The sequence below is a fragment of the Elephas maximus genome, chromosome 10 (assembly GCF_024166365.1).
Source record: "Elephas maximus indicus isolate mEleMax1 chromosome 10, mEleMax1 primary haplotype, whole genome shotgun sequence".
NCBI lineage: Eukaryota > Metazoa > Chordata > Mammalia > Proboscidea > Elephantidae > Elephas > Elephas maximus.
The window spans coordinates 107200371-107216606 of NC_064828.1; the positions used below are offsets into that span (position 1 = coordinate 107200371).

The window sequence follows — 16236 nt, forward strand, 5'->3', positions numbered from 1 at the left end:
TTAGAATACATTTTCTTTTCAAGCATGATAGAAGCAGCCAACAATCCCCCAGGCAAACCAATAGTAATGATTGCTTTTGAAAAAGAAAAATTAAGCTGAGGAGAAGTTGAATTCACACCCAGCTTCATAAGGTAATTTGTAAATAAAAACAAACATCACTGACAATTTTTATAAAGGGCCATATATAGCTGTTTTCTAAAGGTCTTTCTTTGTATCACACTTTTAAGGAGAACAGAATTTTTCTTAAATTAACAAATGACTAGAAAAACTCTAATAGAACAACAATTAAAAATGTATTACTAAATCACCATATTAATGCATGAGTGTATTTTAAACATATTACTAACTTATAAAATTTACTAAATAATTAAATAACTGAGATGATATTGATAAAATAACTCCATAAAACAGATTCCCTATCCTGTCGGAAGCTGTAAGGTTCGCTCTTCCACGGGTATTTATTAGAAGACAGCCTTATGCAACACAATCATTTTTAATCATAATTATGATGTGATTTGATTTATTACATTTTTCTCTATTTTGTGACAGTCTATGTGATGTTTTTCACATTGGAAGGGTCAGTGAAAGCCCTTTAAGCAGTCAGTAACCCAGCTTTTCAGGGAGTACAGATAATTAAAGATAGCCATTTCAGAGTAACCTGCCATAGAGCTAGGTTCCAGGTGAAACTGAATCAGATCCTAGAAAGCAACATTTAGATTAAATAAATAATAATGATTTATATGAATTTCTCAGCTCTTTTATAACCTAATGGACCAGTCTGGGATATAACATTTATTTGTTGTTATTTTCTTGTTAATTGATTCACATGACAATTTTGAAGACTGAGAATTGAATAAAATTGCAAGATGTTCTTGAAGTTCCGATAAAGCCCCCAAATTTTTGTTACATAAACATCATTTATGTGATGTTAATTACAAATAGGAAAAAATAAACTTGCCCTTGCTATTCAATACAGTTAGCACTGAGTATATTTTCTAGGCTCAAGTTGTCTTTAATGCTTATTTAAATAGAGTTGTTGTTGATTTTTAAGCTGTGAGGTTGACCAGGCATGAGCAGTCTGCTCCAGCTCTCGGTGGGACACCCGAACAGACACCAGGTGGGTACTTCCGGCGTTGAAGGGCTGTATGCAAGTATTTATCACAGGTGGACAAGGTAAAGAATGCAGTGTCTCTAACTGGACTGGAGTGAGATACTTAGGATTTGCAAACTCAGAAGGATCTTACCACAGACGTTCAAGTGTTTGAGCCCCTGATATAACAATTCTTTCCATTTGAATATTGGCAGGTTACTTTTGGTCCAGGTAACTTTTGGTTCAGTTAGAAGCATCCTGTTACCCGCTTGTGCACCTTTTCCCAGACAGCCAGTATGACGAGAATTACATACAGTACTTAAGTTTGTATGTGGATTTACACATATAAATATGTATGTTTATATATATCTGCTTTTGGAAAAACATACATTTCACTGTCACTGTAAAAGAGTATGCATTGGAACCACCATCATCCACTCATCCCCTCAGCCATTCCTGATCCTTTGCAACTCTACCTGCTCTGGCTCTCAGAGAAAGGAGGAGGATTGCTATTGTTTGAAGGGTTGTAGGACCACATTAGCATGGGACAGTGTAATAGTCATTCAATATTTCATGGTATATTACATATTATCATGAAGTCACCTGAGGGTTAAAGGGACCCTGGCAAAGAGATTACATGTTATCCACATGATTGGCACCATGACTTGTTAGGAAGAGTGTGAAGATTTGGAATACCAACTTATTGGGGGGGAAAAAAACCCACAAATCTGGTAACACCAACCTGCTATAGAACATTGGATTTTCCATCTAAGGATAAGAGTTAAGGTAGACTTTTCAGAATGATACTGACACTCAGAAGGAAAATTTCAAGGAAGGAAACTTTTAAGACCATGTGTATTGTATGTTATAAAAACGAAGCTAGAAAGAGAGGGAGTGAGGGATGGGAGGAGGAGGAGGAGGAGAGGGACAGCCCCAGAGATCATGAAGGCAACTAGCAGATATCGGCCAAAGTGTATTTTTCTGTTTTAAATTGATGAGGACAAACGGAATAAAAGCCGCTTGGCAGAGTCCTTCTACCTTGTTCTACGCATCACTCGGTGTTGTGATTTAAAAAAAAAAAAAAAGGAATAAAAACAAAAACTTCTGATTCTGAGCTTCATTAAAATGCAAATTCTCTCCAGTTCCCCTTCAGTAAGGCCTTTTTGAGATTGTTCTCAGGCAATTTCATAAAATGCCTGTATTTGCCTTCTTTTGTCTTTTTGTCTTAAGGTTTAATTGAAAACCCTTTTTTTAAAAAAAAAAAAAATTGTTACTCATTTTAACAATCTAACCAAACGAGTCCTCTAACGTCTCTTTGGGAAAACGTGTACGTACAACACTTGAAGTTAAGGAAAGCCTTCAGGCATCAAATTATCCCACCAAAGGCGACCAGATGGAAAAGGGACAGACGATGCCAGTGTTTAAATTAAATTTGAAGCTAAAAACTTCCAGAGAGGAAATTTACACGGCTCCACAATCAGCAAAACTCACTCAGGCTTGGAAAGAGCTGGCCCAGCGTATAAAGGAATTGCAGCCTAGTTTTCCGTTTGTGCGTTCGTGTTTACTGGACATGGAATGTTTCAACTTGGAAGCAGGGACAGGCCAAGATGATCATAAGACTGCAGGATGATTTAAAATAGCAATTAAATAGAAACTGAAAAGCTTGCTACTTAACAAACACTTGAGCTCCTCTGTGCAAGACCTCTCACTGAACAGGCCCGAAATACAGCAGATGCCCTCTAATTAGGCAGCAAGACTTAATTTTAATTGCTCTTTAGGCTGAAACTTTTGGCATTGGACTTATAGCATCTTAGAAGTTTATACATTCGAACAAGGAGCCCTGGTGCACAATGGTTAAGCCCTTGGCTGCTAACCAAAAGATTGGCGGTTCAAACCTACCAGTTGCTCTGAGGGAGAAAAGATCTAGTGATCTGCTTCTGTAAAGATTACCTACAGCCTAGGAAACCCTATGGGGGTAATTCTACACTATCCTATAGGGTCGCTGTGGGTCAGAGTTGACTCGACTGCACACACAACTACCTACATTTGAACCACCATGACTCTCTGGTCTTAGCTTTGCAACAGAAATACACTTCTGTAGAAGGTATAGTCTGCAAGGTTAGCAGAGAGCTGTACTCCTCTGTGACTTTTATGAATCAAATCAAAGGCCTTTGTGTATATGAGTAAGATTTATAGGCTATTAGAGCTGGAACATTAGGGATATGTTGATATTCTCATGTTACAGAACAGGAAACTGAGGTTCCTGGAAAGGAACAAGTTTCACAAGCTTATTGGTGGCAGATTGGGGTCTCAAATTCAGATGTCCAGATCTCTCCTAAAGGCATGTATGGTAAATGCAAGTAGGAGCGCAGCACCATCATTTATCCTACTTGATGAAATGTAAGATCTTTCCACTCACTAATCTGAAATTTGTGTAATTATAGTTGGGTGTAAGGTCTATTTTCATTGATACTATGAGAACCAGGGATTCTTTGTCTTTGGACATCCGGAACATGTGCTGGGAATTAATTGCATATAATGTAGCAATTATGGCATGCTGTATCAGCACAACTGGAGCTGTGGTGGCTCAGTGGGTAAGTGCTTGGCTGCTAACCAAAAGGCCGGCGGTTCGCAACCACCAGTGGCTCTGTGGGAAAAAGATGCAACAGTCTGCTTCTGTAAAGATTACAGCCTTGGAAATCCTATGGGGCAGTTCTACTCTGCCTTATAGAGTCTCTGTGAATCAGAATCAACAGCAGTGGGTTTGGTTTGGTTTATATCAGCATAATACTGAAAGAACATTATCAACCCCGTGTGAGCACAGACAGCTTAACGATATCTTGTTTCTCATTCCCTGGAATGAAGAAACAACAGTAGGTATATAGTAACAATAGTAATAATACTTGATAGAAGGAATACCTCTTTACCTATAGAGTATTTTTATGCAAATCATCTCATTTCAATTTTCACGACAGCTCTGAATATATGTAAAGTATTATTATTTTGTCACTTTACTTACAGACAAGAAAACTTGAGGTACTGAGGGTTGAAGTAGTTATGTCTAGATGACTTACTCAAGGTCACATATAATTAACCAGTTAGGGGCGAACTGAGACTTGAGTCTAGGAGACTCGACCTGCTTTCTTCCTATTCTAACGACTCTTGATGGTCCCAGGGGAATAGTTTTGCCCTGTAGGGCATGTGGGCGCCAGTCTAGTTATAAAGCTGACCTAGGCATTTGGGCCTGCTACAGCATGGCATAAGCCCATGAAAGTCCAGACTGAAGGACCTTCCCAGTTAGGACCCCCAGATTGGTCCAAGCCATCCAATCCCTTACAAGGCTTGGATATCCCAGTGCCACTCCAGCCTGCAGAGAAACCTTGAGAATCCTCAATCTAAACTTGTATCTGCAAGAGAAGGTGCCCAATACTAGTTGCATTGGTAACTGTCTCTTGTATTGACATTTCCTGCCTCCCCATAGTGTCCCTGACTAGAATTCAAAAAAAGAAATTTCTCATTGGGCTTTCTCTTTCTTTCTACGGATAATTTACAATTCACTTTCTTTTTTTTTTAATTAGCCTGTAGGATGCTTATTGATCATTAAGATCCAATAAATCAAAGGGTATAGTTGCTTTTGTAGGAATGCTCTTGTTTGAAATTATGTTTTGGGAAAATGACCATTTTTATTCAACAAACATATGTTAGGCACCTGCCATTCTAGGAAATAGGAAGAAGGCAAAGATCCCTCAGAAGTTTCTATACTCTCAACTTCCTTATAGTCAAGCCAGAGAGGTGGATTATGAACATAAGTAAACTCATCTGAAGTGAAAGTGATAATATTACAGGATGGCTCATGTCAAATGCAGTCGGAAGAGTACTTTCTGCCAACTGGAGGCACCAGGGAAGGCCTTGTGGACAGAGGGCTTTTCAGCTAGACCTTGACTAGTGGATAAGATGAGGTCTGGCAACAGGATGTGGGGTACAGAGAGGCAAAGGCAGGGCTGGGGAGATAAGTGGGTGTGGAGTTAGTCACAGGCCTGAGCTCACATCCCTTTCATGGCTGCATGTACATACAACACAAGTGCTGTGAACAAAGCTTGAAGCTGCATTGATGAGCTGAGGAGATCAGTGAGGTAGTGTAATCAGAACTGCCGACATAAGACAACCACATTTGTAGTGTTTGTTGACTTCTCTGGATCAAACACAATAAGCTTTCGGACCAAGAGCCATTTCTTTCTGTGCCTAATTGTCACTTGTTGGTTTGGCAGAGGGGTCAGTGAGTCAGCTTGCACAGAGGAGTCTTCCCTACTTCCCGAGCCACTTCCCTACTGCTCTGGGACTTCATCAGTTTCTTTCCTACATAGAAGACAAGGTCTGAATATTTAAATTCAATTCAACTAAACAGATCTTTATTGACAGTGAGCATGTACTATCTGTCAGACTCTGTTCCATATTCTGCAAGGGATATAAAAATGGGTAAGACATAGCCCCGCCTTCAAGGAGCCTGTCTTCTTGTAGGGAATAAGTGAAAATAGTTTGGCCTTGCATTCTGGTTATTTGCCACATGAGAGATAAAAACACAAAAACCCATTACTGTGGCGTCAATTCCGACTCATAGGTTTCTGTGGTGATGTGAGAGCTAGGATGTGCTAAAGGACTTCCTCCTTTCTCTCTCCTGTCTTGCCTCCTTTCCTGTCTGGAAAAATTCACAGAATCCAGGGATCACATCCAATTGCTGAGAGGAGGGTGGGCATATGTAATAAGAATGGCTTCTGGAAACCAGACCCACAGGCTAGAATTGGGGGTGGGGGGTGGAGGAGCACCGTGCAAGATGAGGAGAGCATTGTGAGTGAAGACATGACGGTGGGAAAATGTTGGCTACGTCCTGAGATCCACGAGTAGTCCCGCTTGTAAGAATGTGGACTGCTTGGGGTGAAGAAATAGGAGGTAAGTCTGGAGATGCAAATCCTGATCCTGCCTGGTTTCAAACCACCTGGATCTATAAAATTGTGTTACACTTAGGGGGCTCGGTCAGTGGTACAACCGTATGGACAAGCAGCGACGGAGCCAGTTCACATTAAAGTTAGGGTCGGATAGCTCTGCCTCCTTGATTATAAAAATACTTATATTTTTCTTTATAGAAACAATAAAATCAAACCTCTTCACATATTAAATCCCTATGGTTAAGACAGAAAGAGGAATTTCATAGACTGGAATTCAAAACTACTAAGTGTTTTAATTGCCACACCTTAGAGAAAATCTTATAGGTATTTAGTTGCAAAATGGAAATTTTGTACCCTTTATAGATACTTAAAACAGTAATATTGTCTTTATAAATTATAGAGGAAATTTCAGCTTTTCTACAGCTCATTTTTCGTAAAGACTTGATTAAGGTAACTCTTCTTTATGAAGAGTGTATCGTTTAGTTACAAGCTTCCTCGATTTTAATGAAAGACCAATACACAAAGCTCAGACTTACAAAGCCTGCAACTGGAGGGGTAAATTATTGGAGTGAGAAGGGATTTTTGTTTGTTTGTTTCCTCGCTTTATGTGAAAGTTTCCATTAACTAATACTTTTTTTCAGTACATTTGACAATTTGTTAGTCACTCACCACAGGCTGTTCAGGACGAGCAAGGTTAAGAGAGGCAAAGTTAAATTTAAAGCACTGAAGATCATTGAGGTGAATAAAACAAGAATAAGGCATTTATAAGATGATACTTAATAGGAAAATATGATTTTATGGGAAAAGTTAAGGCCTCTACACCTTTTAAAAACACATCTACTTGTAATGGGAAGAGGAGTTTTGAAATGTTCAGCTGAACTGTGATGCTTTATTTTCTAGACTTGAACTTGGATAAAATGAAATGGGGGCTGGGCTCCTTGTTGTGCCCCTTCCCAGTTCTACTTTTAATTTGGGGGCTTTAGAGTCAAGCCTGTCTGGACTTGGAGGTGGCTGAGGGGGACTCACTGATACATGTTGTCTTACCTCTTGCCTCCTAGAGCTAAAATGAATTGAAAAGTGAAGCTAGATTGTAACAGCCATCGCTTGCTGCTACAATAACATTGAACCCTGCAGGGCACCTGGGTCTTCTTGTCACATTCTTGGCCCAAACTTGCTTGAAGCAGTAACTTCTTTCTAGGTATAAAGTAATACTCTGGAGGGGGGGAAAAAAGATTAAATATTTTTCAATGCTGAGAAGATAGCTCTCTAAACGTTTTCTTTTTTGTTCTACAAGGATTTATATATTGGCTGGATCCTACATTTCAAACATGTAGATAAAACATGAAGTGATGTTTCACATTTCTAACCTTTTAGTGAAATAGGGTACTCAACTCACATTGATTTTTTTTCTGGTGGTCGATACATGCCTAACAATAACGATAATATTATCAATCTAGCGAACGCTTTTCGCGTGTAAAACACTACAATAAACAAATCTCTAGGTTTTATTTAATAACCTTTGGTAAAAACATTCTTTAAAGTATATTGCACACATCCATTTGCTCATGAACAGACTCTGTGGGACAGAAAATGTTAATGTTCCAAGGTTGTATTCAAGTGTGTCAGACGACTTCCCCATATGTTAGAGGCTCTTGGACTAAGTTGGTTCTGCTGTCTCTTCACTCATTGTCCACTGTCCCTTCTCGAATTGTCACTTTTGGACAGACTAACTTCCTCCTGATCGTCTGGGGAAACTAGACAACCAAGCTTGTTACCTTATATGCAGTTTTAAACTAGTAAATTCTGAATTTGAGACTAACTTCATGCCATTGCTCCAGAGAAAAGTGTATTGGCTTGAGACAAGTGTTTCTTATATCTTGCTTCTCTTGACTGTGTCCTGGAAGACTGAGATTTTGCCGTGTTAATTGAAGACGTAAGGCTGTGTATTAGCATCTAGCTCTTTGTCTCATCCTGTATGCCATAGTTACAACAGATGTAACCAAGGTTTGGTTTATAACGGTTCATGATCAAAGTTTGTCACCATTTACTAGAGCTTTTCCTCTCAGGATGAGAGATGAGAATGTGCTGGTCTAACCCACCAGGCAAATAATTTGTTTTCAGTCTAGAAATTCTGATGGACAAGAATGTAAAGGGCATTTTGAATAAGTCTCAAAACATAAATACAGAAGAGCAAATCTCACTCTTCCTCCTCCAGAAACCCTAACCCCAAACCAGAAAGGGCAGGAAAACCAAAGGGCATTTTTGAAAAATAACAGAATAGTCAATGTCAGGGGGTAGCTCATATGTAATTATTTATTAGACTAAGAGGAAATCGAGGTGCTAAGGTAGTTTTTTCTTCCTGTGTGAACTTTTCAGCTCACCTTCGTATGGTGTTTTTCAGAGTTCATGCTCCTCTCTTTTTGTTCCCCCACAACCTGTATGCTTTTCACACACACAGTAGGGCTTATAATTTGCTATTTATAACTTTGGCTCTATCACTCAAAGAGTACACACTGCTAATATATCTTTCTGAAGATTTGGAAAAGAAAACTTTTTTTTTTTTTTTTTTGCACCAGCTGACTTCTGAATAGATATGCTAACAAAGCAGAATAACCCAATGGGTGTTTTCATGCTCAGTGGGTTTTAGAATATTATTTTGTTGTTATCCTTATGTGTTTATTTTTTTAAGTCTTGAAGGGAAACTTCTCTTTCTCTTTACCTGGGGATAAAACCTTGCCAAGATACTAAAAATTAACAAAAAATGCCAAGTTTACTTAGATATTTGTCTTTCTGTTCAAGGATAGCACGCTATTGCTTCGTAGTGCTCTAATTTTATTGCCACTCCCTTATTACTCCAGGAAATGAACTTGGTTGTTGACCAACTTGGTTGTTAAGGAACACAAAACTTTTGCCCCTAGATTAATGCTTTGCTTAGTAGGCCATATTGTGTCTTTCAGTTTCACATCTAAAGCAGAAACTTTAAATATTTAGTGGAAGCAGAAAGGGTGCTGCTTTATCAATACCTAAGTGAGATTTCAGTGTGAATTCTTTGTGGGGGAGCCGCCCACTGATGGCCTTTCTTGTACTGACAGGACAACAGTCTCCTGAGAATGACAACACCATCAAGGACCTGCTCCCAGAGGATGCTGGGATAGACCACCAGACAGTTCACCAGCTGATTACAGTACTCATGAAGTTCATGGCCAAGGATGAGAGCAGTGCTGAGTCAGACATCAGTAGTGCCAAGGCCTTCAACACAGTCAAGCGGCACCTGTATGTCTTGCTTGGCTATGACCAACAGGAAGGTTGCTTCATGATTGCCCCTCAAAAAATGCGCCTGTCAACTTGCTTTAATGCGTTCATTGCAGGAATTGCCCAAGTAAGTGGAATAACTGCTCTCGGAGGTCACACCATTAGGTTTTTAGTAGAACCAAACCATTAAATTCTTCTTAGCCACCATTGGTTGAGTGTAAAGGCTTGTGCACGTCGTTGGGTTACTTGGTATTAGGCCGGGGTGTGTGGAGGGGAATACAAAGTTGAGTAACACTCAGAAGCTTGGTGCTATGAAAGGAGTGTGGGAGTTTTTTGTTTCTGTCCCCTCCTCCTGCTTTCCTTTCTTGGCTTCAAGTTGAGAAAGTTGAGTTAATCTTACAACTTACTTCATTGGTACATGCAGGGATTTGTCCATGTTTGTCTACTGCTTCTTACTGCTGTATTTTATACCATCGTATACATCTACCATACTTTACATACCGATTCCCCTAGCAATGGACACTCACGTTGCTTCCGACTTCTCACTATCCCAAACAGCTCAGTGATGAACATCCTTGTACATGTACCTTATTGACCAGTGTGGAAATCCCCTTGGAATATGGATCCTGGGGCAGAATTACTGGATCGTGGGGTACATGTATGCCTAATTTGACCAGTGCTACAAATATCACTCTCCAGGATGGCTGCACTGTTCCGCAAAGGGCATAGGATTGCAGGCTAGAGAGACCAGATATGAATTTCAGCACTACCACTTATTAACTGTTATAGCCTTAGACATTCTCTGCTTGCTTGCTCACTGGTAACAAATATTTTTTGAGAGAACAGAGACAACATATTGCAAAGCACCATAATCAGTCTCATAGCAGGAACTCAATAGATGGTAGCTATTATTATCAATTAGCTCAAATAGATTATAATATAATGAACACAGGTAAACAAAGTGATAGCAGTAGTATGTAGTTGTCCCTAGCTGATGCTGATGACCGGGTGGATCACCACTGATACTCAGATGTCTGTGATGGAAAGAGGATATACCATTTCAGATACCAGGTCAACCCTTTCTCCCTCTTTCCGTCCTTCTCTCCCTCTCTTCCTTCCTTCTTGCCTTCCTTTCTTCCCTTTTTCACTCTAAATGCATGTTATGCATGTTTAGTTTAGAAATATAAGCAAACATTTGGAAATGAAAATAAAAATCTCCAGAAAAGCCATGACAAAAATAACTTACTAACATTTTAGTATATACCACTTATTTATTGGCCATGAGTATTCATATTTTGTGATATGCCTGTTAAATATTTTGCTCCAGTTTTTTGTTGGGTTCAAATTTTTTCTTTTGATTTTTAAGTGTTCTTTGTAGTTTTCCTTCAATTATTAATTTTTTTTTCTATTCCAGGTTATGGACTATAACATTAACTTGGGAAAACACCTCCTCCCCTTGGTGGTTCAGGTGCTCAAATACTGCTCTTGTCCTCAACTTCGGCATTATTTCCAACAGCCACCTCGTTGCTCCCTCTGGTCCCTGAAACCTCACATTCGGCAGATGTGGTTGAAGGCCTTGCTTGTCATCCTCTACAAGGTGAGTTGCTGAGGTCACTTCTTTTTTGTTACGATCATTCTCTTAGAGAGTACAGCATGAAAAGAACACCTAAGAGAACTGAGTTGGAGGTTTCCATCAGAGGAAGGCTTATGATGTACAATTAGTGTTGAGAAGCAAAGAGCTATTGCAATGAAAATAGAAATGGAGACCAAGCCAGTGTATACTCTAAAAATGTTTAAAATAGAAAATGATTAATTTTAGGACATGGACCAACAACCTTTGTTTATACTCAGAATCTCATATTTTATCTGAGTATTAATTATTATGTCTGTCAGAAAACAAAGAAGATATTTAGCATTGTATTCATACACCAAATATTTAAGCCAAATAATTACATTGAAAGGAAGTGTAGCTATGAACTGGCATGCACTGCTGTCAGTGGTTCGGTTTAGGAGGAAGAGAAGGTGGCCCCTGGTAAAAATAAGGCCATGATAAGAATGTGTGTCTTCGCTTTTCTGTATATTTCTTTGTATCCTTGAGAAAAATATCTAGCAAGATCAGGTGGGAAAACGGACCCTTAAAAATAACCATTTATATTTTTCTCCCTCCGTTTGATTGAGCAGTATCCGTACCGAGACTGTGATATCAGCAAGGTCCTGCTGCATCTGATTCATATAACAGTCAATACACTCAATGCTCAGTATCATAGCTGCAAGCCCCACGCCACGGCAGGACCTCTGTGCAGCGACAACAGTAACATAAGCAGATACAGCGAGAAAGAAAAAGGTACTTTACATATCTGAATTCTATCCCAAACTTAGCTGGAATATGTAATATGTTTCTGGACACTGCTTTTCTTAAGAGATGGAGGAGAGCCCCCAGATATCATTCTGGAGTAAAAAAAAATCATTTGTTCATTAATTTTCAAACTTCTTCCATGAATGTTGCTGCCTTAATTTTTAGAAAAAAATTTGCTGTTTGGTTAAGGAGCGTTGTAAGCCTTTTCTTACTTGGAAATACCTTACTTTAGGACTGTGAAGTAAATCTTGGTCAGCCCTCAGTGGAGCTGTCATCTTATAGGTCTTTAGTTTGCTCCTGATCTCTGTGCTCACGGAAGTTGAATGGATTTTAAATTGCTGAAGTGCTCTTTCCTATCCTCTTTATTCAACAAGTAGTGATTTAAGGTGACTGAAATGAAACATTTTTGTTGCGTAAGTTCAAATTATTTCCAATATCAATGCCTTTTCTGTTAATAATTTATCCTCAAAGGACACAGTAGAATTAAACTTTAGATAAAATAAAAGTGCAGCCTGATTGTTTCCAGGGGTGAGCTGAAGAACCAAGGTATATATCTTTAGTGGATGTCAGGGGATGACTTGACTTGTAAAAGGTGACGTCACCTAATTCAATCCTAGGAGAAAGCCAAGAGTTGATGACCCTTTGTAGTGTCAGTACAGTCTGTTTGGTCGGACTGTTACTGGAAATTTCTCAGTAGGTTGGATGGTAGCCCGTATTCCATTGTTCATTTTTTGCTGAAAGGTCCAGGTGTCTAGGTTGGCCATGGCCAGTGCTGGTACCATTCAGATCTTCCCTGAAGAAGATCTACCAGCTTAGGTCCTAGTTTCTGGAAAATTGGGTATATTTGGCTGAACTATGGATATCCTCAGTCTGGGTTTAGTCTGGATGGGAGGCACCATCTTAAGGTCTTTCCATCTCTGTCATTCAGTATATTTGGAGAATTATTTCAAAGTTAGATAATGGTACTAGCATTAACTATTTGCTGGAAAAACTGTATTTTTCAAAGAATTTCTTAAGAGTGAAAGTAAAAAAAAAAACAAAAACGTATCATTGTGTTGTATCTCCTTAGAAACATGGGAATTTGATAGGCTTTCTCATCTTTGTGGAAGTTCAATGGGGGTGTGGTATCCATTCCAAAATATGAATGGTCATTAACATTTATTTTTCATTTTGGCTAAAAAGATGAGAGTGTTTATTTTGTCTAATATTTGCTGCTCCGAGTTTCATTTACATGTGACTCTCATGTGTTAGGACAGGATCAGCCCTTAAAACTTAACCCTATGCTTTTGTACCCCCCTTGTACTGATTTTTTTTTTTTTTCTAAAAGAAGTCTTAAATAATCAGAATCACACCCGAGACTTATTTTGTCATATAGTTGGACATGACTCTTTCAGCAGTAGGTTAATTCCATTTAGTGTTGTGTTAAATGCATTTTAATAGCCTTTTCTCTTGTTTTGTACGTGGTCTTTGACCTTTCAACAGGGTGAGAGAAGAAAATTTCTTAGGTAAACTTTGTGGGTTGCAAAGTAGCAAGCATTTCCTGATCAATTTGTTCTTGGATTTAAAAGCGAGGAAATGGGGGTAGAAGAGGACATAGAAACAAGTTCAGTAGGCACTCAAGTGACAAATTGGCTTACGGGGCCTTAGGATCCTCAGAGTCAAAGATTCGTTCTGGGATTCATGAGCTCCATGATACTTACACTTGGCCACCTCTTCAGAGGAGAGTCTTAATTTAATAGAAGGAAATGTTATTTTCTGTTCTCTTTTTCCTTTGTTTACTTTTTCAGTCCATAATCATTTGTGGAGCTTTTGAGATGACAAGTGGCTTTTCTAAGCTTTTTCTGTGTGTTGTGTGTTTCATTACCAAATGTAGAGTACAGTATTTTGCATTCACAAACTATAAGGTGCATGTACTGTTAGGCTGTGTCTATGCCAGTTCCCAAATCCCAGGAAGGCATATATTTTTGGAAAGGTCAAGACCCACCCATTTTATTTAATTTCCTTTTGTGAAAGTAGCCTGGAAATTCATCAAAAGCAGGCAAGTTCGAGCAGTGTCACAGACTCTTAGAAAAGGTAGCTGACATCGATGGTCATCTAGTTTTAAATACATTGGAAAAGTTTCCCCGGGAAGGGAAATATTGAGATGCCTCTTGAAAATGCTGCCAATGATCATGTGGAAAATAATAAGCAACCCTGTAACAGGTTGCTATGCCCAACGTATGGATAATTTGACTTCTGGATGAAATAGCAAGACGTGGTTAGACTGGGGCTGGTGCGGGAGCCACCCCAGACTTTGTTCCCTAATGCTTTCATTGAAATGCTTGTGTAGACACAGCCTAAGAGAGAATAACCTCTTAAGTGTAATTTTGACTTTCTCTCCCCAATTAGAGGAAGATAGTGTTTTTGATGAATCTGATATTCATGATACACCTACTGGACCCTGCAATAAAGAGTCTCAAACTTTTTTTGCAAGATTGAAAAGGATAGGCGGCAGCAAAATGGTGAAATATCAGCCGGTTGAGATGAATGTTCAGAGAAGTATGAATTTTTTCTCTTAGTAATTTTATGCAGAAATGTTGTACTCTACTGTTTGTTTGGGGTGAAATCTTAATTTTATTATGTTACTACACATTTTGATACCGTTGATTTTTATATATATGTATGCACAAACAGTATATATATATACACACCTATATATATACATGAGTTGACAGATACATCATTAATGTCATGATCGTCTTAGAGGGCCATTGCTTAATTTGATTTGTTGCAAAATGTTTGCTTCTCCTCCATACGATTTGAATACAGTTTCCTAGATCTGCCTCAGCCAAAACTGATCCCCCGCTCCTGTGCACAAACGCCTAGAGCTGAGGAATTATCCTGAAGCCTGATTTTGGAAATAAGATCTCAAACTGCCATTGTGGTTTTTTTCATTCCAAAGTTTTCCCCGTTTTTGAAATTAGAATGAATCTTCCAAAACCTTGGCCATAAAGTCAGTTTTCCCTTCTGGTGGAGCTGGGATTGTGGTTATGATTTATGCCAATCGTATGCCCAAGTACGAGGGGAAAAAACGGTGAAATCTCCAAGGAAAATAGTACTAGCTTTTTCTGTTTTAATCAGGTGAAATAGAACTGGCTGAATATAGAGAAACGGGTGCATTACAAGACAGCATTCTACACTGTGTGCGAGAAGAAAGCATTCAGAAAAAAAAACTGCGCTCTTTAAAACAAAAATCTCTCGATATAGGGAATGCAGACTCCCTCTTGTTCACATTAGATGAACATCGTAGGAAGTCCTGTATAGATCGGTGTGACGTAGATAAGCCTCCCACCCAAGCTGCCTACATCATACAAAGACAAAGTGACCACGGACGTCCCAGACAGAATTCCGCGACACGGCCTGATAACACCGAAATCCCTGAAAACCCAGCTATGGAAAGTTTGCAAGAAACTCGAAGACCTGTAATACCGGAAGTTAGGTTAAACTGCATGGAGACATTTGAAGTGAAAGTTGACTCTCCAGTAAGATTTGCCCCTAAAGAGGATTTAGATCTGATAGACTTGTCCTCAGATTCCACGTCAGGGCCTGAAAAACACTCTATAGTCTCAACATCTGACAGCGACTCTCTTGTGTTTGAGCCTCTTCCCCCTCTCAGAATAGTCGAGAGCGATGAAGAAGAGGAGATGATGAACCAAGGAAATGATGGTGGCTCTGGTCAAAATGCCGCCTCCTCCCCGTCAATCCCCAGCCCTCCCTCTGTCCTCAGCCTCAGCTCGACTCCCCTTGTGCAAGTAAGCGTGGAGGATTGTTCCAAAGACTTTTCTTCAAAGGACTCGGGAAAGAGACAGTCAGCAGGTAACAGGGACTCCGATCTCATAGCTCTGGAAGACCTCACAGACTCCGAAGAATTATCAAAGCCAGAGGGGCTGCCAGAGCTTTCCTGCGGCAGCCCACTCACACTTAAGCAAAAAAGAGACCTCCTTCAGAAGGCTTTTGCTCTCCCTGAGATATCAATGGACAGTAACCCTGACCTCAGCATGGTGGAAGGGAAGCCTGGGGTGCCGACTCCAAGTGTCGGGGCGAAAACAGTCCTCCTAAAAGTTCCAGAAGATGCTGAGAATCCAACTGACAGTGAAAAGCCTGATACCAGTGCTGACTCGGATACAGAGCAGAACCCTGAAAGGAAGGAGGAAGAGGATGGAGCCGAGGAGTCAGAATTTAAGATTCAGATTGTTCCCAGGCAGAGGAAACAGAGAAAGATTGCTGTGAGTGCTATCCAGAGAGAGTACCTCGACATTTCCTTCAACATTCTAGACAAACTGGGAGAACAGAAAGATCCAGGTGAGTCCTTCTCTCTTCTTTCTCCCAGTCTTACCTTCCAGTTTGTGCATCTTACCTGTCAGGGTTTGGCACTAAATATGCATCCAACTCTAAATCTTATAATGTCAGGGAGTGGCATTATAACTGCTTCATCATCACTCTGAATCCTTCCTGCTTACTAGAGTAGGTTGGATCTGGATGTGGTTCTAGGATGTGGTTCTACTGGCTCCATCAACATTTTTGTATTTGTTGTTTCTAAACACTGAAGTTGGTCC

The 16236-nt window shown here is 39.6% G+C and overlaps 1 protein-coding gene across 1 annotated transcript in view; it reads left to right on the forward strand.

Moving 5' to 3' along the window:
• UNC79 (unc-79 homolog, NALCN channel complex subunit) overlaps positions 1 to 16236 on the forward strand; it is a 220952-nt gene that overhangs the window by 127867 nt on the left and 76849 nt on the right. Inside the window, exons 26-31 of the mRNA XM_049898829.1 lie at positions 1052 to 1117; positions 9126 to 9412; positions 10700 to 10882; positions 11467 to 11629; positions 14030 to 14179; positions 14762 to 15982. Coding sequence (XP_049754786.1) covers positions 1052 to 1117; positions 9126 to 9412; positions 10700 to 10882; positions 11467 to 11629; positions 14030 to 14179; positions 14762 to 15982 — 2070 coding nt within the window. The remainder of the gene's footprint in view (positions 1 to 1051; positions 1118 to 9125; positions 9413 to 10699; positions 10883 to 11466; positions 11630 to 14029; positions 14180 to 14761; positions 15983 to 16236) is intronic.